This window comes from Eutrigla gurnardus (genome assembly GCF_963514095.1).
Source record: "Eutrigla gurnardus genome assembly, chromosome: 12".
NCBI lineage: Eukaryota > Metazoa > Chordata > Actinopteri > Perciformes > Triglidae > Eutrigla > Eutrigla gurnardus.
The window spans coordinates 9,241,459-9,264,138 of record NC_139926.1 but is presented as its reverse complement, the minus strand read 5'-3'; the positions used below and the strand labels follow the sequence as shown (position 1 = coordinate 9,264,138).

Below are 22,680 nucleotides of genomic sequence, written 5' to 3'. Positions count from 1 at the left end.
TGCGTTTAGTTGCTAGTTTATTACGATGCTAATGACTGGTATTTATGCTGGCTAACTTCCTATGAATGTCGCTTTTATCTTTCTAATTAATTCATCCCAACGTTTGACAACGCTTTGCTAAGGTCCTTAGGGTGATTGTTGTTCATGGTTATTGGTTAATTTTATATGGGCCAAATTTTCATCTTATGGGTGTTTGTTGATCAGGTGGTTTGGCTAAGCTAGCGGTAGGTTACGATGCTGACAACCGGAATTTATGCTAGCTAACTTCCCATGAATGTCGCTTTTATCTTTCTAATTAATCCATCCCAAGGTGTGACAACGCATTGGTCCTAGGGTGATGGCTGTTGAGAGTTATTGTTGGTTAATGGGTCAAATTGTGATCTTATGGGTGTTTTTTTTTTTCTTTCTACAGTGGCCTTTATACGCTGTCGTAGAAAAAGTATTTGATTTTTTTAATTTCTTTTTTTTTTAGAAATTATGTTTTCTAAATTTCAAATTTTCAAATTTTACCCTTGTCTTGGCCTACCCGCATAAAGAGATGCTTTTGACACATGCAATCTGATGAACAGTTTCATTCAGTAACATTTTTTCTGAAACACAATCTCACTATCAGAAATGAAGCGAAGCCTGCAAGCTAGTTCAGGCAGACAACTTGAGCTGCACCTTTATACTCATGTGACATGCCTCATTCTCCAATCATTTTCTCCCATTCACATCTTCCCTATCCACTCCGGAAACGAATCGGACGCCCAGCATCTGCGCCGTAGCTCCTGTATCAACCGTAAATGACTCGCCGGATGGCTCGTGCACCGCATCCTCGAAGAGCTTTAAGCCTGCAACATCACAGTTCCATCAGGCCTTACTCACGAGGAACTCTTTGATTACCTCCTCAGTCAAGGAAACAATGCTGAGGCTCCAGACTTAAGCGCAACCACCAGTAATCCAAGCAGCGTTCCTCCCAAAGGATAAGGGAGAGCCCCAGCAAAGAAGCGCTCCGCTTATCAGGTGGCTTCACCCAGACCAAAAAGACAGAAGAAATCAGATCCGGGCCCCTCCGCTGAAGCCAACTAACATAAACAACCCGGGGCCATCTGCCGTAAATGTTGGCTCGGCACCCGCTTCCGTGTTCCCCGCTGAGCTCATGCCCCACAGGACTCTGGGAACTGCAGTCCCCACTCCATCGATGGGCTCCAGGTTCCTTCCCCCCGCAGCAGCAATTCCCAATAACATCAGGAACCACATCCTAGCAGGCCATGACGTCAATCTGGTGAAGATTCTTTTGTGTGGTTCGGAATGTGCAGACAAAAGATTTGTGGATTGCGGGGATTTTTCAGTTATACTGAAAGACAGTGATCCAAGATTATCCAAAACTCTTACATTGGCAGAGTTCAACGTGGCCTTCTGTGTTTTTAGAGATACCATGGGCCCTAGTTTTGTGGCGCAGCGCAGGGTGGCGGAACCGGCGCAATGCAAGTTTCGACCAGTGCAGCCTTGCACACGGCCAGTTTGGTGGATCGCCTGCGTCGAGATGGGTGTGGCGGCGCAGCAGGGGGAGGCGTCACAGATTCAGCTTGGCGCAGCGGAAGTTTCGTGCCAAAAAGCCGCGCTGAGACTGCGCCGAAAGCCCGCCAGCTCCAACCTGGTCTACTCTCAGCGCAAGGCGAATTACAGCTGGCGGAGTGGCAGTTTGGCTCACCAGCGCGCAGTGCGCACACGTCACCAAGACCTCACAGGCAGGTTTCCACAGTTCCAGGCACATTTAAATGCAATAAATAATCACAACAAACACTATTTAATGCAACTAATTGAATCAACACGTGAATTTATATCTATATAGATTGTCCCGTCACATCTGACGTCAGATCAAAGGCGGATGGCACGCGTAACGGAAACTCAGCCTGACTGAATTAACACAGCTGAAACTGTGATGCAAACTAACAAGTTCACATCTCTCTCAGCCATCTGGCGCTGCTGCTGCTGTCTTCTGTCATTGGGTTGTCAAGTGACGAAACTTGCATTGCACCTCGCCTCGGCGCATTAAATGTGAAGAGAGGAGCTCATTTGATTGGTGAAGATCTGAATCACACATATCCAAAGTGCCTAATCGATCATCGAACACACATCCAAAGTGCACTGTAATGACTTTTTAATCACTGTACACATGTTTTTATCACCTCAAATGAATTGTAACGGTTTTTAACTCTTGAACACATCTTTATAACACTGTAGGAGAACAACAAGGTTAATACCTAATGGTACCTACGTAAACTGTGTATGTAAGGAAACTACGATATTAAAATATGTATATCAATGTATATAAATCTACAATTTCAATACCTGCTCTCGTAAAAGGGGCACCATCTGTTGGTCAGACAGAACTTTATAGAATTCACGTTAATGACTCTAATGACCACTTATTAATTAATTGACAATTAATCAATATCATTTAATAAATCAGTCTCATTTCCTTAGATCATAAGTTCTTGAAATAGGGATCTTTGTATTCTGCACAGAAGAAATATCCACGGACAACGACTTTATGCTTTAGGGGAATTTATTGATTAACTAGGGATTAAACAAAAGTGAATAAAACAATAACAGATGTAAAACACCAATACAACGCCAGGAATATAACTGGAAATGTGATTAACAGCTCATCTAGCACGTTCTCTAAATGTCCCGGTGTGAATGTCAGTGTGAATAGTTGTCTGTCTCTTCATGTGATGGACTGGCGACCTTTCCAGGATGTATCCTGCCTTGGCTGGGATCGGCTCCAGCCCCCCCGCGACCCTGACAGGATAATCGGTAGACGATGAATGGATGGAAGAGTCCAAACAGGCTACCTAGGGGCGGACTCGGCAAACTTTGTCCAGGATGTGGTGTTGGAGCCACTCATCAGTGTAAGTAAGTAAGTGCAGGTAACCTCATGCAACCTGGTCTCACAGACATCCGTGAAATGGCCACGGCACCTCCGTGAAATGGCCACGGACCGTTAACTCAAAATCCGTGACAATATAACGGAAACACCCGAAATTCCGTGAAATGACCACGCAAATCACGCCAACGCAAATCAATGCCACTGACCTCCCGTGGTCTACACACGGATTGCCCCTTTCAGTGACAAGTACAGATCTCACTCGATGGACGTGCTTTCTGACTTGGAAACATTTGAAGCAATATTTAGTTCATTTTCAACACCAATATATCACCCTGACTCTCACAGTTGTTGAAGGGTCAGCTTGTTGTCCTGTCATCATAAAACGTCAGTTCAATTCTGTTCCCTGAGCGAGATTCTGTGACAGAGACGCGGACAGTGAGTTTCCGTTATAGAGACACGGACGGCGAGGTTCCGGTTCCGTGATATAAACACGGACCGCAGTTTGATCGCATTTTACAGCTCGGTAGGATAGCCCGAACTCAATTCTGTGAAATAAGCACAGATTAGCCTATTCTGTCATATGAACACGGATCTGGACGTCCTCCTCCAACACTGACCAAGCGTCGGTTTTTGACGTGCTGGGTGTGAGACTGTGTTGCATTCCAATGTAATCCCATCCGCGGCGATATTTGAAGCTCAGAGCGAGTGCCCGAGCTGTTCATTCATTCAGTATTAACCCGACCACGGCGCACACAGACGCACTGAGCATCCGTCCCATTGGCTAACGGAGGACCTGAATCCCGGAAGTATTCACCTTGCTGTCAGTTTTTACGTTAACGGTGATTTTACAGTGATATCTGCGACATTTCTCAACACAAAAACACCAGTGTACCCTTGTTAATTACACAAAAGTGACGGGTTAATTGTATGGGCATTATTGTCTTTGTTTTCCCCTTCGATTTTGAGAAACACGCAGTTGACATAGATAGATTCTCGTAGTAGTTTTGTCCTCCTCTTTTGGGAGCGTTTTCGGTTTTCAGCCTTATAGTGCTTTGTTATTTTCCTCCCTTGTTGGAGCGTTTTGTGTTCTCGTGTTTTTCCTATTTTCGATATTTGATATTCCTGTAGTAGTCTCGTGTCCTCCCTTTTGGAGAGTTTCCGTTCTTGCGTTAGCCTCAGAGCCAGAGTAGTTAATCTTTTGTAGTCCCGTATCCTCCCTTTTGGAGCGTTTTTCGTTTGTTAAAGTTTATAATTTAGTCTCTGTTAGAGTAGACATTTAGTTAGCCTTTTGTTTTGTATCCTCCCCCGCGGAGCGTTTTCCTTTGTTGTGTTTGTACGTCCGCCACCTTCCCTATCCCCGCTCCCCTTTCCCTTTTCCCTTCCCTCTCTCTCCCCTTTTCCTAAAGATAGGAATCTAGTGAATTTTCATAGCCATTGTGTTGTCACTCGTTTATTGGAATTCGTGTGAACCTGTAAATAAAAGCTTGAATCTACTGTCCTCACTCTGCGCCTGAGTCCTCCTTCTAGCCCAGTCCTGACAATATCTCAGTCTAATAATATGCCAAAATTAGTATTACATTGTGTTACATATGACTACTGTATGTATCAGAGGCAATTCTTTGAACAATTCCCTATGTTATGATTGTGCATTTACTGATTATAAAATAAGGACCAACTGGAGCGGTGTTATTGTATATAGCTATCCAGGTATGTCATATATTGCCCAACCCCCCACAATTCAAATAGTACATTACATTAAAGGAGAATAAGTTTGCAATTTTTCAGGTTAATACTTTTATATATGGTTACTACTAGAACATTTTTCCAGGCTTTAATGCTAGAAAACACAATATCTTTCCCATACTGTCCATTGCTTTGGATTGCTTTGTCTTTACCTTCTGTCAGAGACACTCCTCTTGATTCTGTCCCAGACATGTAGTTAATCAGGTCTGCTCTGATTGCAACGTTGTCCGGGTACTCAGATTGGAAGCAGTATTATTTAAATAAGTCCCATATGACATATGAAATAGACCAATATCTGGATAGCAAGTTGAGTCTCATGATTTCAGATTGAGGCAACCCACAAAAGATAAATGGATCGTCTTCTTTCACAGTTTGTGGGTTTGTAGGCACTCCAGGCACTCAAATGTATGTGCTCAAGTGTTTCATAATATTTACCCTTCAAGTCATGTTGTTATGTATGGTTAAACAGTCAGAGCCTAAATTGCATTTTAAAGGAATGACTGTGTGCTGTCCTCAGTATATGTAGTGTATATAATTTGACAGCCAGATAAACGCCTTCCTGACATCAGGACTCTGAAGACAGTTGTTCCTTAGTCCACAGGTTTATTGATGTTGCAAGGAAAGGTGAAACTAAAACACACAAAAAACATAATCAACACTATGCCTAATTTTAACATGTACAGATACACACAGTGCAAACATAACAACACAATGTCCACTATTAATTAAATCCCTACACCCCCACAGCTTCTATGGTTTTACATATTTATTCTACATTCAGCTTCAAATGCAACGCACGGCCCTGTATTTCAACATGTTAAACAATGTCTGCTCATCTATTTATTATTCCCATGAACCCCCAAAGGCCCAAGAACTGTGCATTCATCAGTAAAGGCAACCCGGTAAATTTCCAACATCAAACTTCACGGAACGTAACATTGTCCCAAAAATAATCATCTGTGATTACAGGTAACACATAAAATGATAAATACATACCCACGATGCAACCAAAAGGCATAAGATGTATGCAGATTGCACTAGATTAGCTCAGATATAACAACAGCAGCTCTCAGAGTCATGTTCACTCACTTCCTGTTTACTAATCACATGTGCAACGTAACTTCCTGTTCCTGATCACATGCACGACATAACCTCCTGTTACTGACATACTGTGACTCTTAAAGTGACCACAATTAAATACACAAACATAAAGAAATTACTTAAGCAAGTAATAGAAACACTTTTAACATTTAGTTGTAACAAAACACTCCCCGCCTGGCGTGATTACACGTCACAAATCCATGACACTTCATCTATCTAGGCATCTGGGGGAAGAAGAAGCACAGTCTCTGTAACAGGCCTAAGAAAGAGTGTAGTCCCTCCTGGTTTGATGACCTTCACTTCGACCTGGCGCACCCTTTCATCTTTGCTAGGAAAGGTCTGTGTTACCAGTCCAAGAGGCCATTCATTTCTTGGTACTTGGCTGTTCTTGAGGAGAACAACACTTCCTGGCTTAATGTTTGGATGAATGGACTGCCACTTCTTGCGTGCCTGTAGCATTGGCAGGAATTGCTTCCGCCATCTGTCCCAGAAGGTGTTGGACAGATGCTGAACTTGCCGCCACTGATGCTTGAAAAGGTCTGAAGCTCCAAATTCACCTGCAGGTGCAGGAACAATGTTCACCTTTTGTGTGAGAAGAGCAGCTGGAGTGAGTAGGAACAAGTCATCTGGGTCAGTTGTCACAGGGACCAGAGGTCTGGCATTGATGATGGCTGCTACTTCTGCCATGAACGTCACCAGCACTTCATGGGTAAGTTTGTCTTTCAGCTGGAGAAACATGGAGTCCAGAATTCTCCTGGCGAGACCAATCATTCTTTCCCATGTGCCACCAAAATGTGAAGCATGCGGTGGATTAAAGGTCCAACAGCAACCTTGATCTGACAGGTAAGTCTTCACAGTTTTGCTGTCAATGTTCGAAGGTATCTTCAAGTCCTTACAGGCACCAACGAAGTTAGTGCCACGGTCCGAACGAATATGTTTGACTGGCCCACGCAAGCTAAGAAAACGCCTTAGCGCGTTGATGAAGCTGGATGTGTCGAGGGATTCTATGACTTCAATATGAACGGCTCTGACGCTCATACATGTAAAGATTACAGCCCACCGTTTACTGTGCGAAAGTCCTCCTCTGGTCCGACGTGAGGAGACATTCCAAGGGCCGAACACGTCTAACCCAACATTTGTAAAGGGAGGGTCCGTTGAAAGACGATCTGCTGGAAGGCTGGCCATTTTTTGGATGCTAAGTGGAGTTCTGAGCCGTCTACAAGTTATGCATTGGTGGATGATGCTGCTCACTTTTCTCTTCCCACCAACTATCCAAAATCCAGCTGAACGGACAGCCCCTTCTGTAAAGAGACGACCTTGATGTTGGATCTGCTTGTGGTGCTGTCTGATGAGTAGAGTTGCAATGTGATGCTTGCCAGGAATAATCAAAGGAGTCTTCTCACTCTGATCAAGGCTCGAATGGTGGAGGCGGCCTCCGACTCTCAGAAGTCCGTGTGCATCAATGAAGGGATCCAGATTTTTTAGAGGACTACTTTTAGGAATCCTCTCATGCTTTTGGATACATTTGATCTCTTGACCGTAGGATTCCTCTTGTACTGCCTGAACGATGATGACTGAAGCGTGAGTGGATTCCTCAACAGTGATTTCTGCTTTGCAGTAATGCCAGCCCTTACAAAAACTGTTCTTCTCCAGGTTTGTGTTGAAGAGACGTGCTATGTGTACAAGGATAGTAATAGCACGAGTAAGTGACTTCCAAGAAGAGAACTTGGCAAATCGTTGGGAACCAAGCTGCCTGGATGATGTTGTAGTGCTCAAAGTTGCCACTAGGGGCCGGACGTCCGGGTCTGCACTTGGATCGACAAGGTCTCTCTCAGAATAGCCTTGCCTTGTATTGTCACTGGCGCTACAAACCCAAGAGGGTCGTAGAGGCTATTGATGGTCGATAAGACACCCCTCCGAGTGTAAGGTTTTATCTCATCAGAGACTTGGAAGAGGAAACGGTCTGTTTGGAGATTTCAGTTGAGTCCAAGACTGCGTTGTATTGGCAGCATGTCTGCATCAAGGTCCAGGTCTTTGAGGTCGCTTGCATGATCTTTCGATGGAAAGGCTTCCATGACCTCTTTGCTGTTCGCTGCAATCTTATGCAGCCTCAGGTTTGACTCGGAGAGAACTTTCTGTGTCTTTTTCAGCAAGTTGACTGCAGCTTTGACAGTAGGCAGGGACTTCAGACCATCATCTACATAAAAGTCACGCATCACAAAGTGCTTGACATCAGGGTCGACATGGTGCTCGCTGACCTGAACAGACTGTTGTAGGCCATGTATAGCCACGGCAGGTGAGGGGCTATTACCAAAAACGTGGACCCTCATGCGGTAATCCACAACGTCTTTGGTGAGGTCATTGTGTTGAAACCAAAGGAAGCGTAGGAAGTTCCTGTCAGACTCCTTCACCAAAAAACAATAGAACATCTGTTCTATATCAGCTGTAAAGGCAATAAGCTTCCTTCCTGAAACGGATCAGTACGCCAAGCAGTGTGTTGTTCAGGTCGGGCCCAGTTAACAGCACATCGTTGAGCGATACACCGTTGTATTGGGCACTAGAATCGAACACGACTCGGATTTGCTTGGGTTTCTTTGGTTGGTACACACCAAATGTTGGCAAGTACCAACGTTCTTCTCCCTCCCTGAGAGGAGGGGCTAGCTCAGCATGGCCTTTTTTAAACATCTTGTCCATGAAGCTGATGAAGTGGTCTTTCATTTCAGGCTTCTTCTCAAAGTTGCGCCTGAGAGACATGAGACGCTTCAGTGCTTAGGGCCTGTTGTTGGGGAGCCGTTGACGTGGACACTTAAAGGGTAAGGGTGCTACCCAACTGTTGTTTGAATCTTTCCGTAGTTCTTTGTTCATAATTTCCATGAAGGAGGCATCCTGAATCAACGGAGCCACCTGGTTGTCATCTTTGGTCCGCTTAAACACAGTGCATCCCAAGTGGTCAGCGTCACAGGAAGGTTTCTCCTCAGGACATATTGGAGGGTGATTGGTGACCTGGATGTCACTGTATTTTTCCTTAACACGGAACACGTTAGGGCATGGATCAAAGAGAGTGGGGCGTTTTAGCTCTGTGGTGTTCGTGTAGAAGGTGCTGATTGTTGGTGGTTTGTGGACGCTCCCTAGACACACATTGCCCACGATGACCCAACCCAGATCGAGCTTCTGTGCATAGTGTAGGTTGTGTGGGCCATTCACCTGTTTACGGACTTTATGAACTCTGATAATGTCCCGACCTAAGAGAAGCACAATAGGGGCTTGAGAGTCAATGACTGGGATGAGGTGTGCCACTGACCTCAGGTGTGCGTGATGAAGTGCTGCATCGGGGGTTGGAATCTCATCTCTGTTATTTGGAATGTCATTACATTCTATGAGGCTGGGTAATGGGATGTGGACAGTTCCATCGAGAGATTCCACTTCGTAGCCACTGGCCCTTCTTCCTGCTGATTCCTTCACTCCAGCACATGTTCTCAATGTGTAAGGTGCACTTGGACTTTGGTCACTGAAAACTTCAAAGAACTGCGAGCGAACTAGTGACCTGTTGCTCTGCTCGTCCAGGATCGCATACAGTTTCACTGCTTTGTCTCTCTGGCCAGCTGGATATACTTTCACAAGACATATTTTAGAGCAGGATCGGTCCGTCAGATCTCCACCACAGACTTTTGTGCATTTGTTGGTGACATGAGATTGAGGTGAGATTTCCTCCTCCTCCCCGCCGTGCTCTGTAGCAGGGTCTGCCTGTTCTGCCCAAGGTGCAGGTCCGGGGTGAAGCGATGTGTCATGTCTTTCACTCTTACATTCAGAACATTGAACTTTGATTTTACAGTTCTTTGCAATATGTGATGATGAGGAACAGCATTTAAAGCACATTATTCTCCTTTAAAAAAGTCTTACGATCTTCAATGGGCTTCTGTCGGAACACACGACATTTACGTAAAGGGTGTGGTTTTCCGTGGATGGGACACAGTTTGTCGCAGTCATCAAATTTTGTTGGGGGATGGCCAGTATCAGACATGGCTCTGGGAAATATCTCTGTTTTGTGAACAGAGACTTCTCTAGGTTTGTTTGGCTTCCAAACAGTTCTCTCAGTCCTGCTCTCTGTCCTGGGAGTCATGTCCATGTGAGAGATGAAGTTGAAGCTTGGATCGTTCCCAATGCTAGCCTCCTGGCTAACAAAGTCTACAACGTAGGCAAAGGGAGGATAGGGAACACACCTCTGCCGCTTGTAGGATGCACCAACTGACGCCCATTTTTCCTGCAAACGAAATGGGAGCTTCTGTATTATAGGGTTGACGCCTCTTGCCGTATCGAGGAAAGAGAGGCCAGGCAAGTCTCCTTCAGCCTTGGCTGACTGAAGTTCCATTAGTAGATCGCTCAACTTTGTTAGTTTATGATAATCTCGATTTGCTATTTTCGGAAAGGTGTCGATTCTTTTGAACAGAGCGTCTTCCATAGCTTCTGCTGAGCCATCAGTTTGCTCGAGTCTGTCCCATATCATTGCCAATCCTGCCTCTGGATGGTTGATGTGTATTGCTCTTATCTGTTCGACATGCTCTGCTGATTCTTTGCCGAGCCACTTAAGCAGAAGATCCATCTCCTCACTTGGTGTCAGGTCTAAACCACTGGTTGCAGTTTGAAAAGAACGTTTCCAGGCTCTATAGTTCTGAGGCTTGTCATTGAACTGAAGTAAGCCTGTAGCCACAAGCTCACGACGAGCAAAGTATCTTACAAAGTCATTTATGTTCGAGCTGTTATAATTGGAGTTTGGAGACATGGGATACGAGGAGGGAGTAGGACGACTGTTGTAGTTTTGAGGTCTGAAATCCTGCAGAGAAGTAGCATGGTTATTCTCAAACCTTACTTTCCGTGACTCATGAACATATTCATCTTCATGGAAGCGAGGCTGCTGTGAGATAAGCTGAGGTGATTGAGGAGCTGTTTTGGTTTGGTCTGGGAAAAAGGGTTTGGCTTCAGGTTTGAGATGTGGAGGTGAAATGCTGAAGCTAGGGCTTGGCTCTGTTTTTGCTGGGACCCCGTCCTCACATAGCTGGAGTTCTGTCTCTCATACTTTGGCTTGGTCAATAACATATTGTTCAGTGCGTTTTGTGGCTTCCATGGGAGTGGAATCTGAGTTTAAGTTGCAACTATGTTTCTCACTATTTGAATCAACAGCAGCTTCGAGTGCTTCTGCTTCAGCAACGGCTGCAGCTGTCTCTTTCTTATAATTAAGCATTTCCATCGATGCTTCCAACTTTGCTTTTTCTAGCTTTAGGTTAATTTCCTCTTCGGCATAGGAGAGACGTGCTTTTGCTGCTTCTGCTCTTGCCCTTGCCTTTGCTGCAGCGGACCCAGTTGATGAGGAACCTGATCGTGCTGAGGAAAATGAAGCGCGGGAGCGCGTCTTTAGTGAAGATGCTCCCTCTGCCATGGCACAGTCTGGTGGTGTATCTCTGTTTAGACACTGCTCTGACGGTCGTCCACTGGCTGCGTGTGACGATGTTGTTATTATCTGCCAGCTTGTACTGCGTTATCTTGCCCACTAGAAAGCCGTGGTTTCACTGTGCTGTCCTCAGTATATGTAGTGTATATAATTTGACAGCCAGATAAACGCCTTCCTGACATCAGGACTCTAAAGACAGTTGTTCCTTAGTCCACAGGTTTATTGATGTTGCAAGGAAAGGTGAAACTAAAACACACAAAAAACATAATCAACACTATGCCTAATTTTAACACGTACAGATACACACAGTGCAAACATAACAACACAATGTCCACTATTAATTAAATCCCTACACCCCCACAGCTTCTATGGTTTTACATATTTATTCTACATTCAGCTTCAAATGCAACGCACGGCCCTGTATTTCAACATGTTAAACAATGTCTGCTCATCTATTTATTATTCCCATGAACCCCCAAAGGCCCAAGAACTGTGCATTCATCAGTAAAGGCAACCCGGTAAATTTCCAACATCAAACTTCACGGAACGTAACATTGTCCCAAAAATAATCATCTGTGATTACAGGTAACACATAAAATGATAAATACATACCCACGATGCAACCAAAAGGCATAAGATGTATGCAGATTGCACTAGATTAGCTCAGATATAACAACAGCAGCTCTCAGAGTCATGTTCACTCACTTCCTGTTTACTAATCACATGTGCAACGTAACTTCCTGTTCCTGATCACATGCACGACATAACCTCCTGTTACTGACATACTGTGACTCTTAAAGTGACCACAATTAAATACACAAACATAAAGAAATTACTTAAGCAAGTAATAGAAACACTTTTAACATTTAGTTGTAACAAAACAGACTGTATTGACAAATAATTGAAAATAATTCAATAATAGACATCAAACATAGCAGAAACAACATTTTATTACATAATTTCTCCATTGTATTATTTGAAAAGTCTGTGTAAGTGTGTGTGTGTATTTGTTTGTTTAATTTTCAGGAGGTTCCATTCGAAGTTCGAAGTTCCACTTCTTAATGACCGCTATATTGTTTGGCTGGCTCCCATGTATCGTCCCAGGCCTTGCCGCTGCCAGGACATGAAAGAAAAACACATATACAAAAAATAAAGGTTATAGGATGACCTTGCTTCTGACATATTCAATTGTCTATAATGTCCTTATTAAAGATGTATTATATATTAATATGTCATGCTACTGTCAGTACTTCTCAAAAGCAATTAAAAGTGTTTGTGAGCACATACTCAGCCCAAAATGTAACTTTAAAATGGGAGGGTGACCAATGGTTAATGGTTAATTTTCATTAAGGAAAAACTTACCACTTAGAGCATGGTGTCCACCTTACTTTGACTTCTTTTTTTTTCCCTGAAAGAGATGACACCAGAAAAAGTGACTAGTATATATGAGAGAAACACACATTTCTTATGGAGACAAATCTTAAATATATGTGCGATGTAAAAACCGGTCTTGAATGAAAATGTGTCGATAAAGCAAAAATGTAAAAATTGTACTAAATAGAGGCACTTACAAAACACAGCCATAAAATGTATAGACACAGAGTTTCTGCATTGGTGAGCTTGGATGCATTTAAAGTATTAAGTTAGTACAAAATTTATATTTAAGTATATCTGTGAATTACTATTATAAATGGAAATAATGTTATTAAAAATATATTATAAGAAAATGGGTAGGAGACATTGTTGAAAAAGTAGCAAACACTGAAGTGGAGAGTCTTATGTGGGTTCTGGAAGAATGGCTGAAGCATAGTCACTGGAAAATTCCGGTACTTAGAGAGTGGGAACAGAATTCCATGAAAAACGTGACTTTAATCTAAAAATCAAATAGCCTTGATGGACATAATGTTGGATGTTTAAGAATGTTACTTTTTGAATTACAAAGATACATTTACATTAAAAGATAAATTTACATTAACGAACAACTTAACACTTGACTAACCTTTTCAGTGCTTTTACACATGTAATGGATAATACATATGTAATACATAAAAACTACACTCTTGACTTCAATCAGAGACATTGAGAAGAACTATAGTCAAAAATGAGGATGACACCACCATTATTGGCTGCATTAAACAGCAATGACTTTATAGGTGTGTTTCCATTAGGCTCGAATGCCCGGAATGAGGTGGATCTATCTCGCCAAAACGCCCCTAATTTGCATGTGAGTCGCTTGAGCGATCGTTTCAGCGGCCGTTTGTTGGCCCTGTGAGAGAGCAGGGCCGTTTTTCTCCCCTGAGAGAAGCCCAGTTGCTGATTGGATGTAGCTCTCAGCAGGATGTGACGTGTGGTAGTACAGACGCCACAACAACACGGCGAAGTAGAGCAGACACTTTTATCCAGTGGTGTAGTAGAACACAGTGCAGAAAATGATCTGTGCACGCACATCTTAGCACGGGCTTGTTAAAATGAGTGCTGCAGCGGCCAGGTTGGATTCTGACCTGCGGCCCTTTGCTGCGTTCTCTCTCTCCCTCTCTCTCCCTCTCTCTCTCTCTCTCCCTCTCCCTCTCTCTCTCTCTCTCTCTCTCTCTCTCTCTCTCTCTCTCTCCCATTTACACACAAACGCACACACACCTTACTGCAAGTGGGGTGACAGCCTGTCTGTCAACAAACACTTTTACAGCGCCTCAAATTTTTAAGGTGGAGTGTTTTCTTAATTCTTCCATGTTACTTGTACATAAGTTGACGTTGTGAATCATACGGCGCACCTTAAATCAAACTACAACGTTTCTGTATTTCTCACTTTGAGAAAGAGCAAAACCAAAGAGCCGATTGAAAAAAGAAAAAGGAAAAGACACACCATTCTGTCTACATAAGTGGAGCTGAGGTGGAGCAGGTCAACAGTTGTAGGTTATTCGGAATCAACATAAACGAGAACCGGGTGGGTCATCATACATCACCACTTTGGTTAAAACACATGAAAGCACAGAAAAGTCTGTACATCCCCTGAAATATATTTTTGAAGGCTAAATTTCAGAGCGAAACTATTGATAACTTTTTCAGACGAGCAATATCAAGCATCCTGTCAGGAAACATCACAAAATAGCACGGTCTGTGCACAGCCCAGGACAGGAAGGCTCTGTAGCGGTGAGAAAATCTTACCAAAACATTGGTACAATCTACAGACCATCAGTGATATCAGTGAAGTGAGATGTCTGCACAGAGCCCAAAAGTGACATACAACAGCCACCCAGCCACAGTGTTCACACTACTGCCGTCTGGATGAAGATAATGAAGTATCAGCTGCTGTACCACCAGAGTACAGAGCAGCTTGGGAGAGTCCTCAATCCATCCTCAACACTACACCATTACTTTTTTTTCTTGTGAAGCATAAAATGACAACCCTTTGCTTTCCCTATACAACCCTGTAAATGGTTTGACATTGTATTTTACGATAAAACCAAGAGAAAGAAGGAAAACATACTTACATTTAAAACCCTTTTGTCCACAATACTTTCAAACAAGAACACCTTCTGGGTCCTGTGTTTTCTGCATTCTTAAAAAGACAAAAAGATTATTAAAATCAAGAGTAATGTAGCAAACCCACCAACTTGATTTGAAATTTAAAGGAAAACTAATTTTAAGTACATTTATGAGATAAAGAGTAAATCTTACCTTTCATTTTGGGTCTTTTATTTTTTGGGGAAGAAAATGTGGTACACAGAGAGGAGACTGGAGATGGAGGAGGAAGTTGAGAAGAGGAGAAAGAAGCTGAAGGAAGAGGCTGAGGCGAGGAGAAGGATGGAGGAAGAGGTTGCGGCTGAGAAGAGGAGAAGGAAGGAGGAAGAGGCTGAGGGTGAGAAGAGGAGAAGGAAGGAGGAAGAGGCTGTGGCTGAGAAGATGAGAAGGATGGAGGAAGAGGGTGAGAAGAGGAGAAGGAAGGAGGAAGAGGCTGTGGCTGAGAAGAGGAGAAGGAAGGAGGAAGAGGCTGAGGGTGAGAAGAGGAGAAGGAAGGAGGAAGAGGCTGTGGCTGAGAAGATGAGAAGGATGGAGGAAGAGGCTGAAGTTGAGAAGAGGAGAAGGAAGGAGGAAGAGGCTGAGGGTGAGAAGAGGAGAAGGAAGGAGGAAGAGGTTGTGGCTGAGAAGAGGAGAAAGAAGCTGAAGGAGGAGGCTGAGGCGAGGAGAAGGATGGAGGAAGAGGCTGTGGCTGAGAAGAGGAGAAGGAAGGAGGAAGAGGCTGAGGGTGAGAAGAAGAGAAGGATGGAGGAAGAGGCTGAGGGTGAGAAGAGGAGAAGGAAGGAGGAAGAGGCTGTGGCTGAGAAGATGAGAAGGATGGAGGAAGAGGCTGAGGGTGAGAAGAGGAGAAGGAAGGAGGAAGAGGCTGCGGCTGAGAAGATGAGAAGGATGGAGGTGGAGGCTGAGGGTGAGAAGAGGAGAAGGAAGGAGGAAGAGGCTGAGGGTGAGAAGAGGAGAAGGATGGAGGAAGAGGCTGAGGGTGAGAAGAGGAGAAGGAAGGAGGAAGAGGCTGTGGCTGAGAAGATGAGAAGGATGGAGGAAGAGGCTGAGGGTGAGAAGAGGAGAAGGAAGGAGGAAGAGGCTGCGGCTGAGAAGATGAGAAGGATGGAGGTGGAGGCTGAGGGTGAGAAGAGGAGAAGGAAGGAGGAAGAGGCTGCGGCTGAGAAGATGAGAAGGATGGAGGTGGAGGCTGAGATGGGGAAGATGGTGAAACAACAGGTAGAAGGTGAAGAACAAATTCTCCTTCTGGTGTTGGCTCTGGTGCTGGTTCTGGTTCTGGTACTGGTTCTTGTCCTGCTCCAGATTGATTGTCGACAGGGGGGGCTGGTGGACTGTTATTTTCCTGGGGCGCAGGACCAGCCGTAGGTGTCCCAGTTGAAAATATTGCAAATAAATTATTAAAAGGCTCTCAAAAAGGCTCAGGATGGATTAAGTTCCAATGCTACAATGGGCTAGATGTAACATGTATATTTACATTTGTTTAATGTAGTGACACAGAGCCCATGAACAGATACACTATGGGTTAGGGGTGTAATCAGTATTGTATCGCTCTTCTAGAACGATACAATACGATGCAATAACTTGAAATTGATAAAGTAACTTTTTTGGCCAAATATTCAGGGGGAATAATAATAATACCTGGATACTGGACATTCAGGTGAGGATTCCTATTAGTTTTTCTTGTAAATGAATCAGGGGTAAAATAATTATGGATATAAACAAGTAAACAACATTTAATGGCAAAAATAATTCACTTTTTATTTGAAAATAAAGTGCAACTTCAGTAACTTTAAATTCAGTTAACATTCAAGGTAGCTCAACATTTAACAACTTCTGTACAGGTGGTTTTTATACTTCACCCCTGCGGTGAAGTGAACATGAAACGTTATAGCCTATAAGTACAATAAAACCTTTGTGAGTATCAAGCAATTACTTATCAATACACCTATTCAACGGGCATACGTTAAACATGTAGAAAACCGATATTTCAATCTGCTCTTATCGGATGCTGCTGTATGTAGTCTAACTGTTTATCTTACTAAGCAAATCTTGTACACTCAGCTGGGTCCACATGGGTCCTTAATATTCATGTGATTATTATGAATATTAAGTAGCTATGTGGACCACTGGCGGAGAGAGCAGACCAACGAGGTGGGAACATCCAGTCTCCTCACAATATGATGTATATATATATATATATATATATATATATATATATATATATATATATATATATACATATCATATTGTGAGGAGACAATATGACCTCAAATGTCGGTTGAAGATCTCCTCGCCATCAGCCCTCCTTCATTCTGTTGTCACTGTTCTTTGTAACAGCAGGCGAAGGCTTGTTGTCACTGCGGGCTTGTTATTGCTAGGGGATCATGCTGATGATGTCATATGAGCAGCGCCTTTGAGAGAGGCACTGACAGAGAGTTAATCTTTATTTACTATTGAAAGTGCTAAAATACATCCATATAAAGTCTGTTGTGCTTGAAAACAATGTGCAATTTGTTACTATCAATACAATAGATTATTTACGTTACAGGTTGATTTTATATTGATATATGTCCCCAGTTAAGGACAACTTGCAGAGCACCTATTGATGTAGTTGGATCGTAGGAATATAAATCGATACATTGATGGAGTGGATGAATCATTACACCCCTACTATGGGATAATAAAGTATAATGTATTCATCTTGTACAAGCATGATCTTACTTTTGAGGAGGTGCTCATAGAGTTTCCTCATTTTCTGCATCTCCTGGACAACCCCATCAGTGAGAGAAATGTGATGGACCATGTCCCCGTAAATCGCCCCGTTGCGGCCCTGATGCCCAAGAAAAAGAATTGGGTAGCATCCAAGGGCATTTAGTTTAAAAACCTGCAAGATATACAGTGAAGAAAAATATATGCATTTACACCGTGGCTTGACAAATAAGCATAACAGGAGTTTAGACATGCATAAGCGAGGCTAATCAGCACCAACTCAAGAGCTTCAACTTACTTTAAAATAATATTAAATTACTTGTTGCTCAGCTCTTAGCAGTTAAGCTTTGTACAATCTGTCACAATATTTCGATAATTTATATATGCAATTAAGTTAAATTGTTTTTTTTACAGTAATGCAGTAATAGTGGTTTCACATTCACTAAAAGTAAGATCGATAAATCAAATCATTATGTAATTGTCTGATGGGCCAAAACCCCTTGTTAAATTACAGTGATTAAAACTCACGGATAGCTGGGCCGACTTTATGGTCCTGCTGGAGTTTCTGTGAGTCCTGACAGAAGAAGCCCATTGACAGTCCTTCAGCTTTGTTTGTTTATTTTTTAATTTGTCATCCACTGGAAGAGGGCAGACACACTCGGACCATGTCTTTCTCCCAAGGGAATTTGGGGCCTGGCATGAGGGGCACAGCTTTTTTTTGGCTTCGTCATTCTGCAAATTAAAGTGAAACAGAGGGTTTATTTAAGTTGTTTAAGGTTCCTCTTATCTTGTCTTATCGTATCGTATCTTAGAAATGTTTGCTGTCAGTTGATGACAGTATCAAAGACACAAATATAGTATGTGCTTTTGTTCATGCATAATAGTCTTGTTGCAATTGGGGTCATAGAAAATATAATATGCTGTCAATACGTGACATAGTGTGTAACCTTCCACTGCGATATCACTGTAAAATCACCGTTAACGTAAAAACTGACAGCAAGGTGAATACTTCCGGGATTCAGGTCCTCCGTTAGCCAATGGGACGGATGCTCACTGCGTCTGTGTGCGCCGTGGTCGGGTTAATACTGAATGAATGAATGGCTTGGGCACTCGCTCTGAGCTTCAAATATCGCCGCGGATGGGATTACACCATATCACTTTACAACATTAACATAATATCATTAAACCAACACAGTCTCACACCCAGCACGTCAAAAACCGACGCTTGGTCAGTGTTGGAGGAGGACGTCCAGATCCGTGTTCATATGACGGAATAGGCTAATCTGTGCTTATTTCACAGAATTGAGTTCGGGCTATCCTACCGAGCTGTAAAACGCGATCAAACTGCGGTCTGTGTTTATATCACGGAACCGGAACCTCGCCGTCCGTGTCTCTATAACGGAAACTCACTGTCCGCGTCTCTGTCACAGAATCTCGCTCAGGGAACAGAATTGAACTGACGTTTTATCATGACAGGACAACAAGCTGAGCCTTCAACAACTGTGAGGGTCAGGGTGATATATTGGTGTTGAAAATGAACTAAATATTGCTTCAAATGTTGCGTTTCCAAGTCAAAAAGCACGTCCATCGAGTGAGATCTGTAGGGAGACTGGGGTAAGTTGAGCCAAAGGGTAAGTTGAGCCACCCCTTGTTGCTAGGAAACGGTAAAAAACTTTGATCATGTGACCAAATATTTAGGAGGGAGGCATCATTTCATGGAGTCTGTGAAGGTAAGAACCACATGGGTAAAGTGGTTAGACATTTATTCCCAGAAACACATTTTTCACTCTTGAAAGTGAATTGAGTCTATCATAAGTTTCATGAGAATTGTGTTTAGACCAAAATAGATAATTTTAAATTTGTTTTATACATCAATTGTGGTATCTATGAGCTACAACATGAGGTCATAAACCTAGCATAACAGTGCACCATTTTAGCTGTGGGGACTAATAAAGTCAAAATGGTAGCTCTGGGGTATGTTGAGCCATTTGGCCAGGGGTAAGTTGAGCTGTGTAAGGGGTAACACAGCTGTTAATGTTCTCTTCCCAAGCGCACTTTAAGGCATTCTCACTTGTTCTCTTCCTAAGCGCACTTTAAGGCATTCTCATGTTAAAATGTTTTTGTTACAAAACAGCTGTTTAGCAGTAATATGCAAAAAAAGTTATTGTGCCTGTTGAATTGTGTATAATAAATAAAAATACACATGAATGTGAAGAAGTGACTGTTATTTAGGGATGGAGAAGGTGAGGGAGGGGTGGGGTGGAGGTGGGGAGGAGGGTGGGGGGGAGTAGGGATACGGCTCAACTTACCCCGCTCCTATGCTCAACTTACCCCATACACGGGGTAAGTTGTGCCACGAGACCACTTTTTTTGGACATGCTATATTATCGAAACAGTTATGTTTACACTCATTCTGTTTGTTTGAAAGGATGCACAACATCCTGAAATATATGCAAATATATTAGTTAGCAACAAAACTATGATTGCCTTGATGTAGTGATCCTAAATATGAAAAATGGCTCATCTTACCCCAGTCTCCCCTACTTGTCACCAGTGGTGTAGTGGAGGGTATACGCAGGTATACGGGGTATACCCACCTCTTTTTCTGGCAGTTTGCAGTATACCCGCCTATCAGCCAGAAAGCCATTGGACTATATAGGAGAGTATACACAGTTTCTCCTCTGTAACCTCCCATCTACCTAGCAGTACACCCACCTCATCAGCTACCACTACACCACTGCTTGTCACTGAAAGGGGCAATCCGTGTGTAGACCACGGGAGGTCAGTGGCATTGATTTGCGTTGGCGTGATTTGCGTGGTCATTTCACGGAATCATCAAAGGTATTCAGTTCATTATCATTCTCTTATAAATAGAAGAGAAACAGAAAGCAATTCACTGTTACATTTGTTAATGTTGTCATTTTATACAGTAGCTTACATAACACAGACAGCAACAGTTTTCTTTTGCTGAAGAAGGGAGATATAATGTATTGTTTTGAGTTCGCATTTGCCTTTGGGCTTCCGTAGACGCCCACCTGTGTGTCCCTCACTGTACACTGTTCTGTGTGTGTACGCGCGCCAAGCAGAAGTAAAGTCGAGTCCTGTGCAAAGTCGGTCTCTTTATTGTGTCTCCACACTATGTACGCAAAGTGAGTACATTACACTGAGAACATGCTGCTTCTGTGTCTGCACCTTTAAATAGGCAATGTTTACGTGGATGTATCACTATGGCTTGCCTATGTGGCTCAGGTGAAGTTGCTGGGGCCCATATTGTGGGGACAGATACTTTTACTAGGGTCAGTGTCTAGCCCTAAACGGCCATGCATACATACATTTTATTTCGTCCGTTTTCTCGTGATAACGAGATAATTTTCATCCGTTTTCTCGTGATAACGAGATAATTTTCCTCTGTTTTCCCGTGATAACGAGATAACAAATGAAACGTGATAGGCGAGATTTCAAATTCGGTAAAGTTGGAAAGATATTCACAGATTCGAACTGACCTTAAAGAGACCCTTGATGTGTGTAGTGATTTTGGAGTCTCTGTAGGCCTACTGTATAACAGTGGAGTTATTTATTGTCTTGCAATTTGCAGACGGTGCCTGCGCACTCGCCCGGCTGCCGGTTGCGCATGGAGATCAATGTTCTCCGTTCAGCTCGCAGGACGGCTTATTTATGTAAAAAATCGGGGTTTTGGTGCTTGTAGCTCGTAGTCTTTGATATTACGGTGAGACAGAGGCATCATTTGTGTTTGAAAAACGTTTCACTTCTGATTTATTGATCCCGGAAGTTCGACTCTGTCTTTCCAATTTTACCGAACTTCAAAATGATCTCGTTATCACTGGAAAACGGGTGAAAAATGATCTCGTTATCACGGGAAAACGGAGTAAAATTATCTCGTTATCACGAGAAAACGGAGGGAAATTATTTCGTTATCACGAGAAAACGGAGTAAAATTATCTCGTTATCACGAGGAAAACGGAGGAATGATCTCGTTATCACGGGAAAACGGAGGAAATAAAATATATGTATGCATGGCCGTTTAGGGCTTCCGTACCTTAGTCTAGGCAAAGCCAGCTTTGTACTGACCCTCGTTACTGAAGCAGCCCGATGTGAAGTGGTTAGCACACACATAGAAGCTAACACGGACCGTAGCCGTAAGAATGAAACCATGCACGGTGCTCTGTCGGACACACGCCCCCGGGCACCGTCCGACTGGAGACAGCAGAAGACGCACCAGAGCGCGTGAGACAGAGGGAGGATTGTCTCCAGCTTCACCTGCACAGGGATTTATTCACGGAGCACCAGCCGGATCACCCGGCGCAATGACCGGTAAGTTGGGCTGCACTCTCCGTGCACGCTGTGGGTCCGTGCGCGCTGTCTACCCGTGCTCTCCGTGCCGCTCTCAGTGCACGCTATGGGTCTGTCGGTCGCGCTCTTCCACGCTGTCTGCCGTGATGTTGGTCCACACTCTCCATGCTTGCTGTGGGTCCGTGTGTGCTGTGGGTCCGTGTGTGCTGTGGGTCCGTGCGTGCTGTGGGTCCGTGCCCGCTGTGGGTCCGTGCGTGCTGTGGGTCCGTGCGTGCTGTCGGTCCGTGCCGGTCCGTGCTGCTGTTGGCCGGGCTGTCAGTCCTGGGTCTCTGCTTGGCGCTGTCTGTCCGCTTTCTCCGTCAGCTCAGTCGGCTCTCAGTGCTGTGTTGCAAAACGCCCCCCTTTCGGATCTCCTATCATCGTGCAGAGGAGTTCGGGCTTATGCAAATGACTCCTTTCGTTACGTATAGAAAGGAGCTGAATCTGAACAGCCTGTAGGAGCACCGTTTTACCAGTGGGTGGGCTGCAGAGACCATGCAGGAATTGCTTGTTTTCCTCATCCTGGGAGTTGGCAGGCTCAGGGAGGACCAGTTTAGGTGTCAGTTTAGAGACCAGAGAAAACCTGTTTTTCATAATATGGCCCCTGTAAAGGTTTTAGGATTACAAAAACAGATTACATCATTTACATAAGCAATACTACCGGTCTGTTGGGCAGTGGGCCCGGCAGGGAATAAACCTCGATAGAGCCAAAGAAGGTGGTGAACAAACACATCTGGAATTACCTGAATATAGTGTAAAGCACATTGAGTAGCTAGAAAAGTCCTATATAAATGTAGGACTGCGTGCTGTATTGTATTTATGTAACCAAGCTATTTAAAATGCACTGCAGGCATTGAATATAATGTGTTTTCTGTACTTTCTTGCAGATGCTCAATATGAACCAGAACACAATGCAATCGCCTGAATTCTCTTGTGA

The 22,680-nt window shown here is 43.6% G+C and overlaps 1 protein-coding gene and 1 long non-coding RNA gene across 2 annotated transcripts; both read right to left on the bottom strand.

The window, feature by feature from the left end:
* Positions 1-5,181: 5,181 nt before the first annotated feature.
* Positions 5,182-7,543, bottom strand: LOC311021672. Its single transcript, XR_014598034.1, has 2 exons — positions 5,618-7,543; positions 5,182-5,251 (listed from the first exon to the last, which is right to left on the bottom strand). It is a non-coding gene; the product is annotated as an uncharacterized lncRNA (long non-coding RNA).
* Positions 7,544-7,555: 12 nt separating this feature from the next.
* On the bottom strand, positions 7,556-12,043 carry LOC311021671 (uncharacterized protein). Its single transcript, XM_084022379.1, has 2 exons — positions 11,781-12,043; positions 7,556-11,414 (listed from the first exon to the last, which is right to left on the bottom strand). Exon 2 carries the CDS (start codon positions 9,596-9,598, stop codon positions 8,492-8,494), a length of 1,107 nt encoding a protein of 368 aa, XP_083878505.1. The 5' UTR covers positions 9,599-11,414; positions 11,781-12,043; the 3' UTR covers positions 7,556-8,491.
* Positions 12,044-22,680: the final 10,637 nt, after the last annotated feature.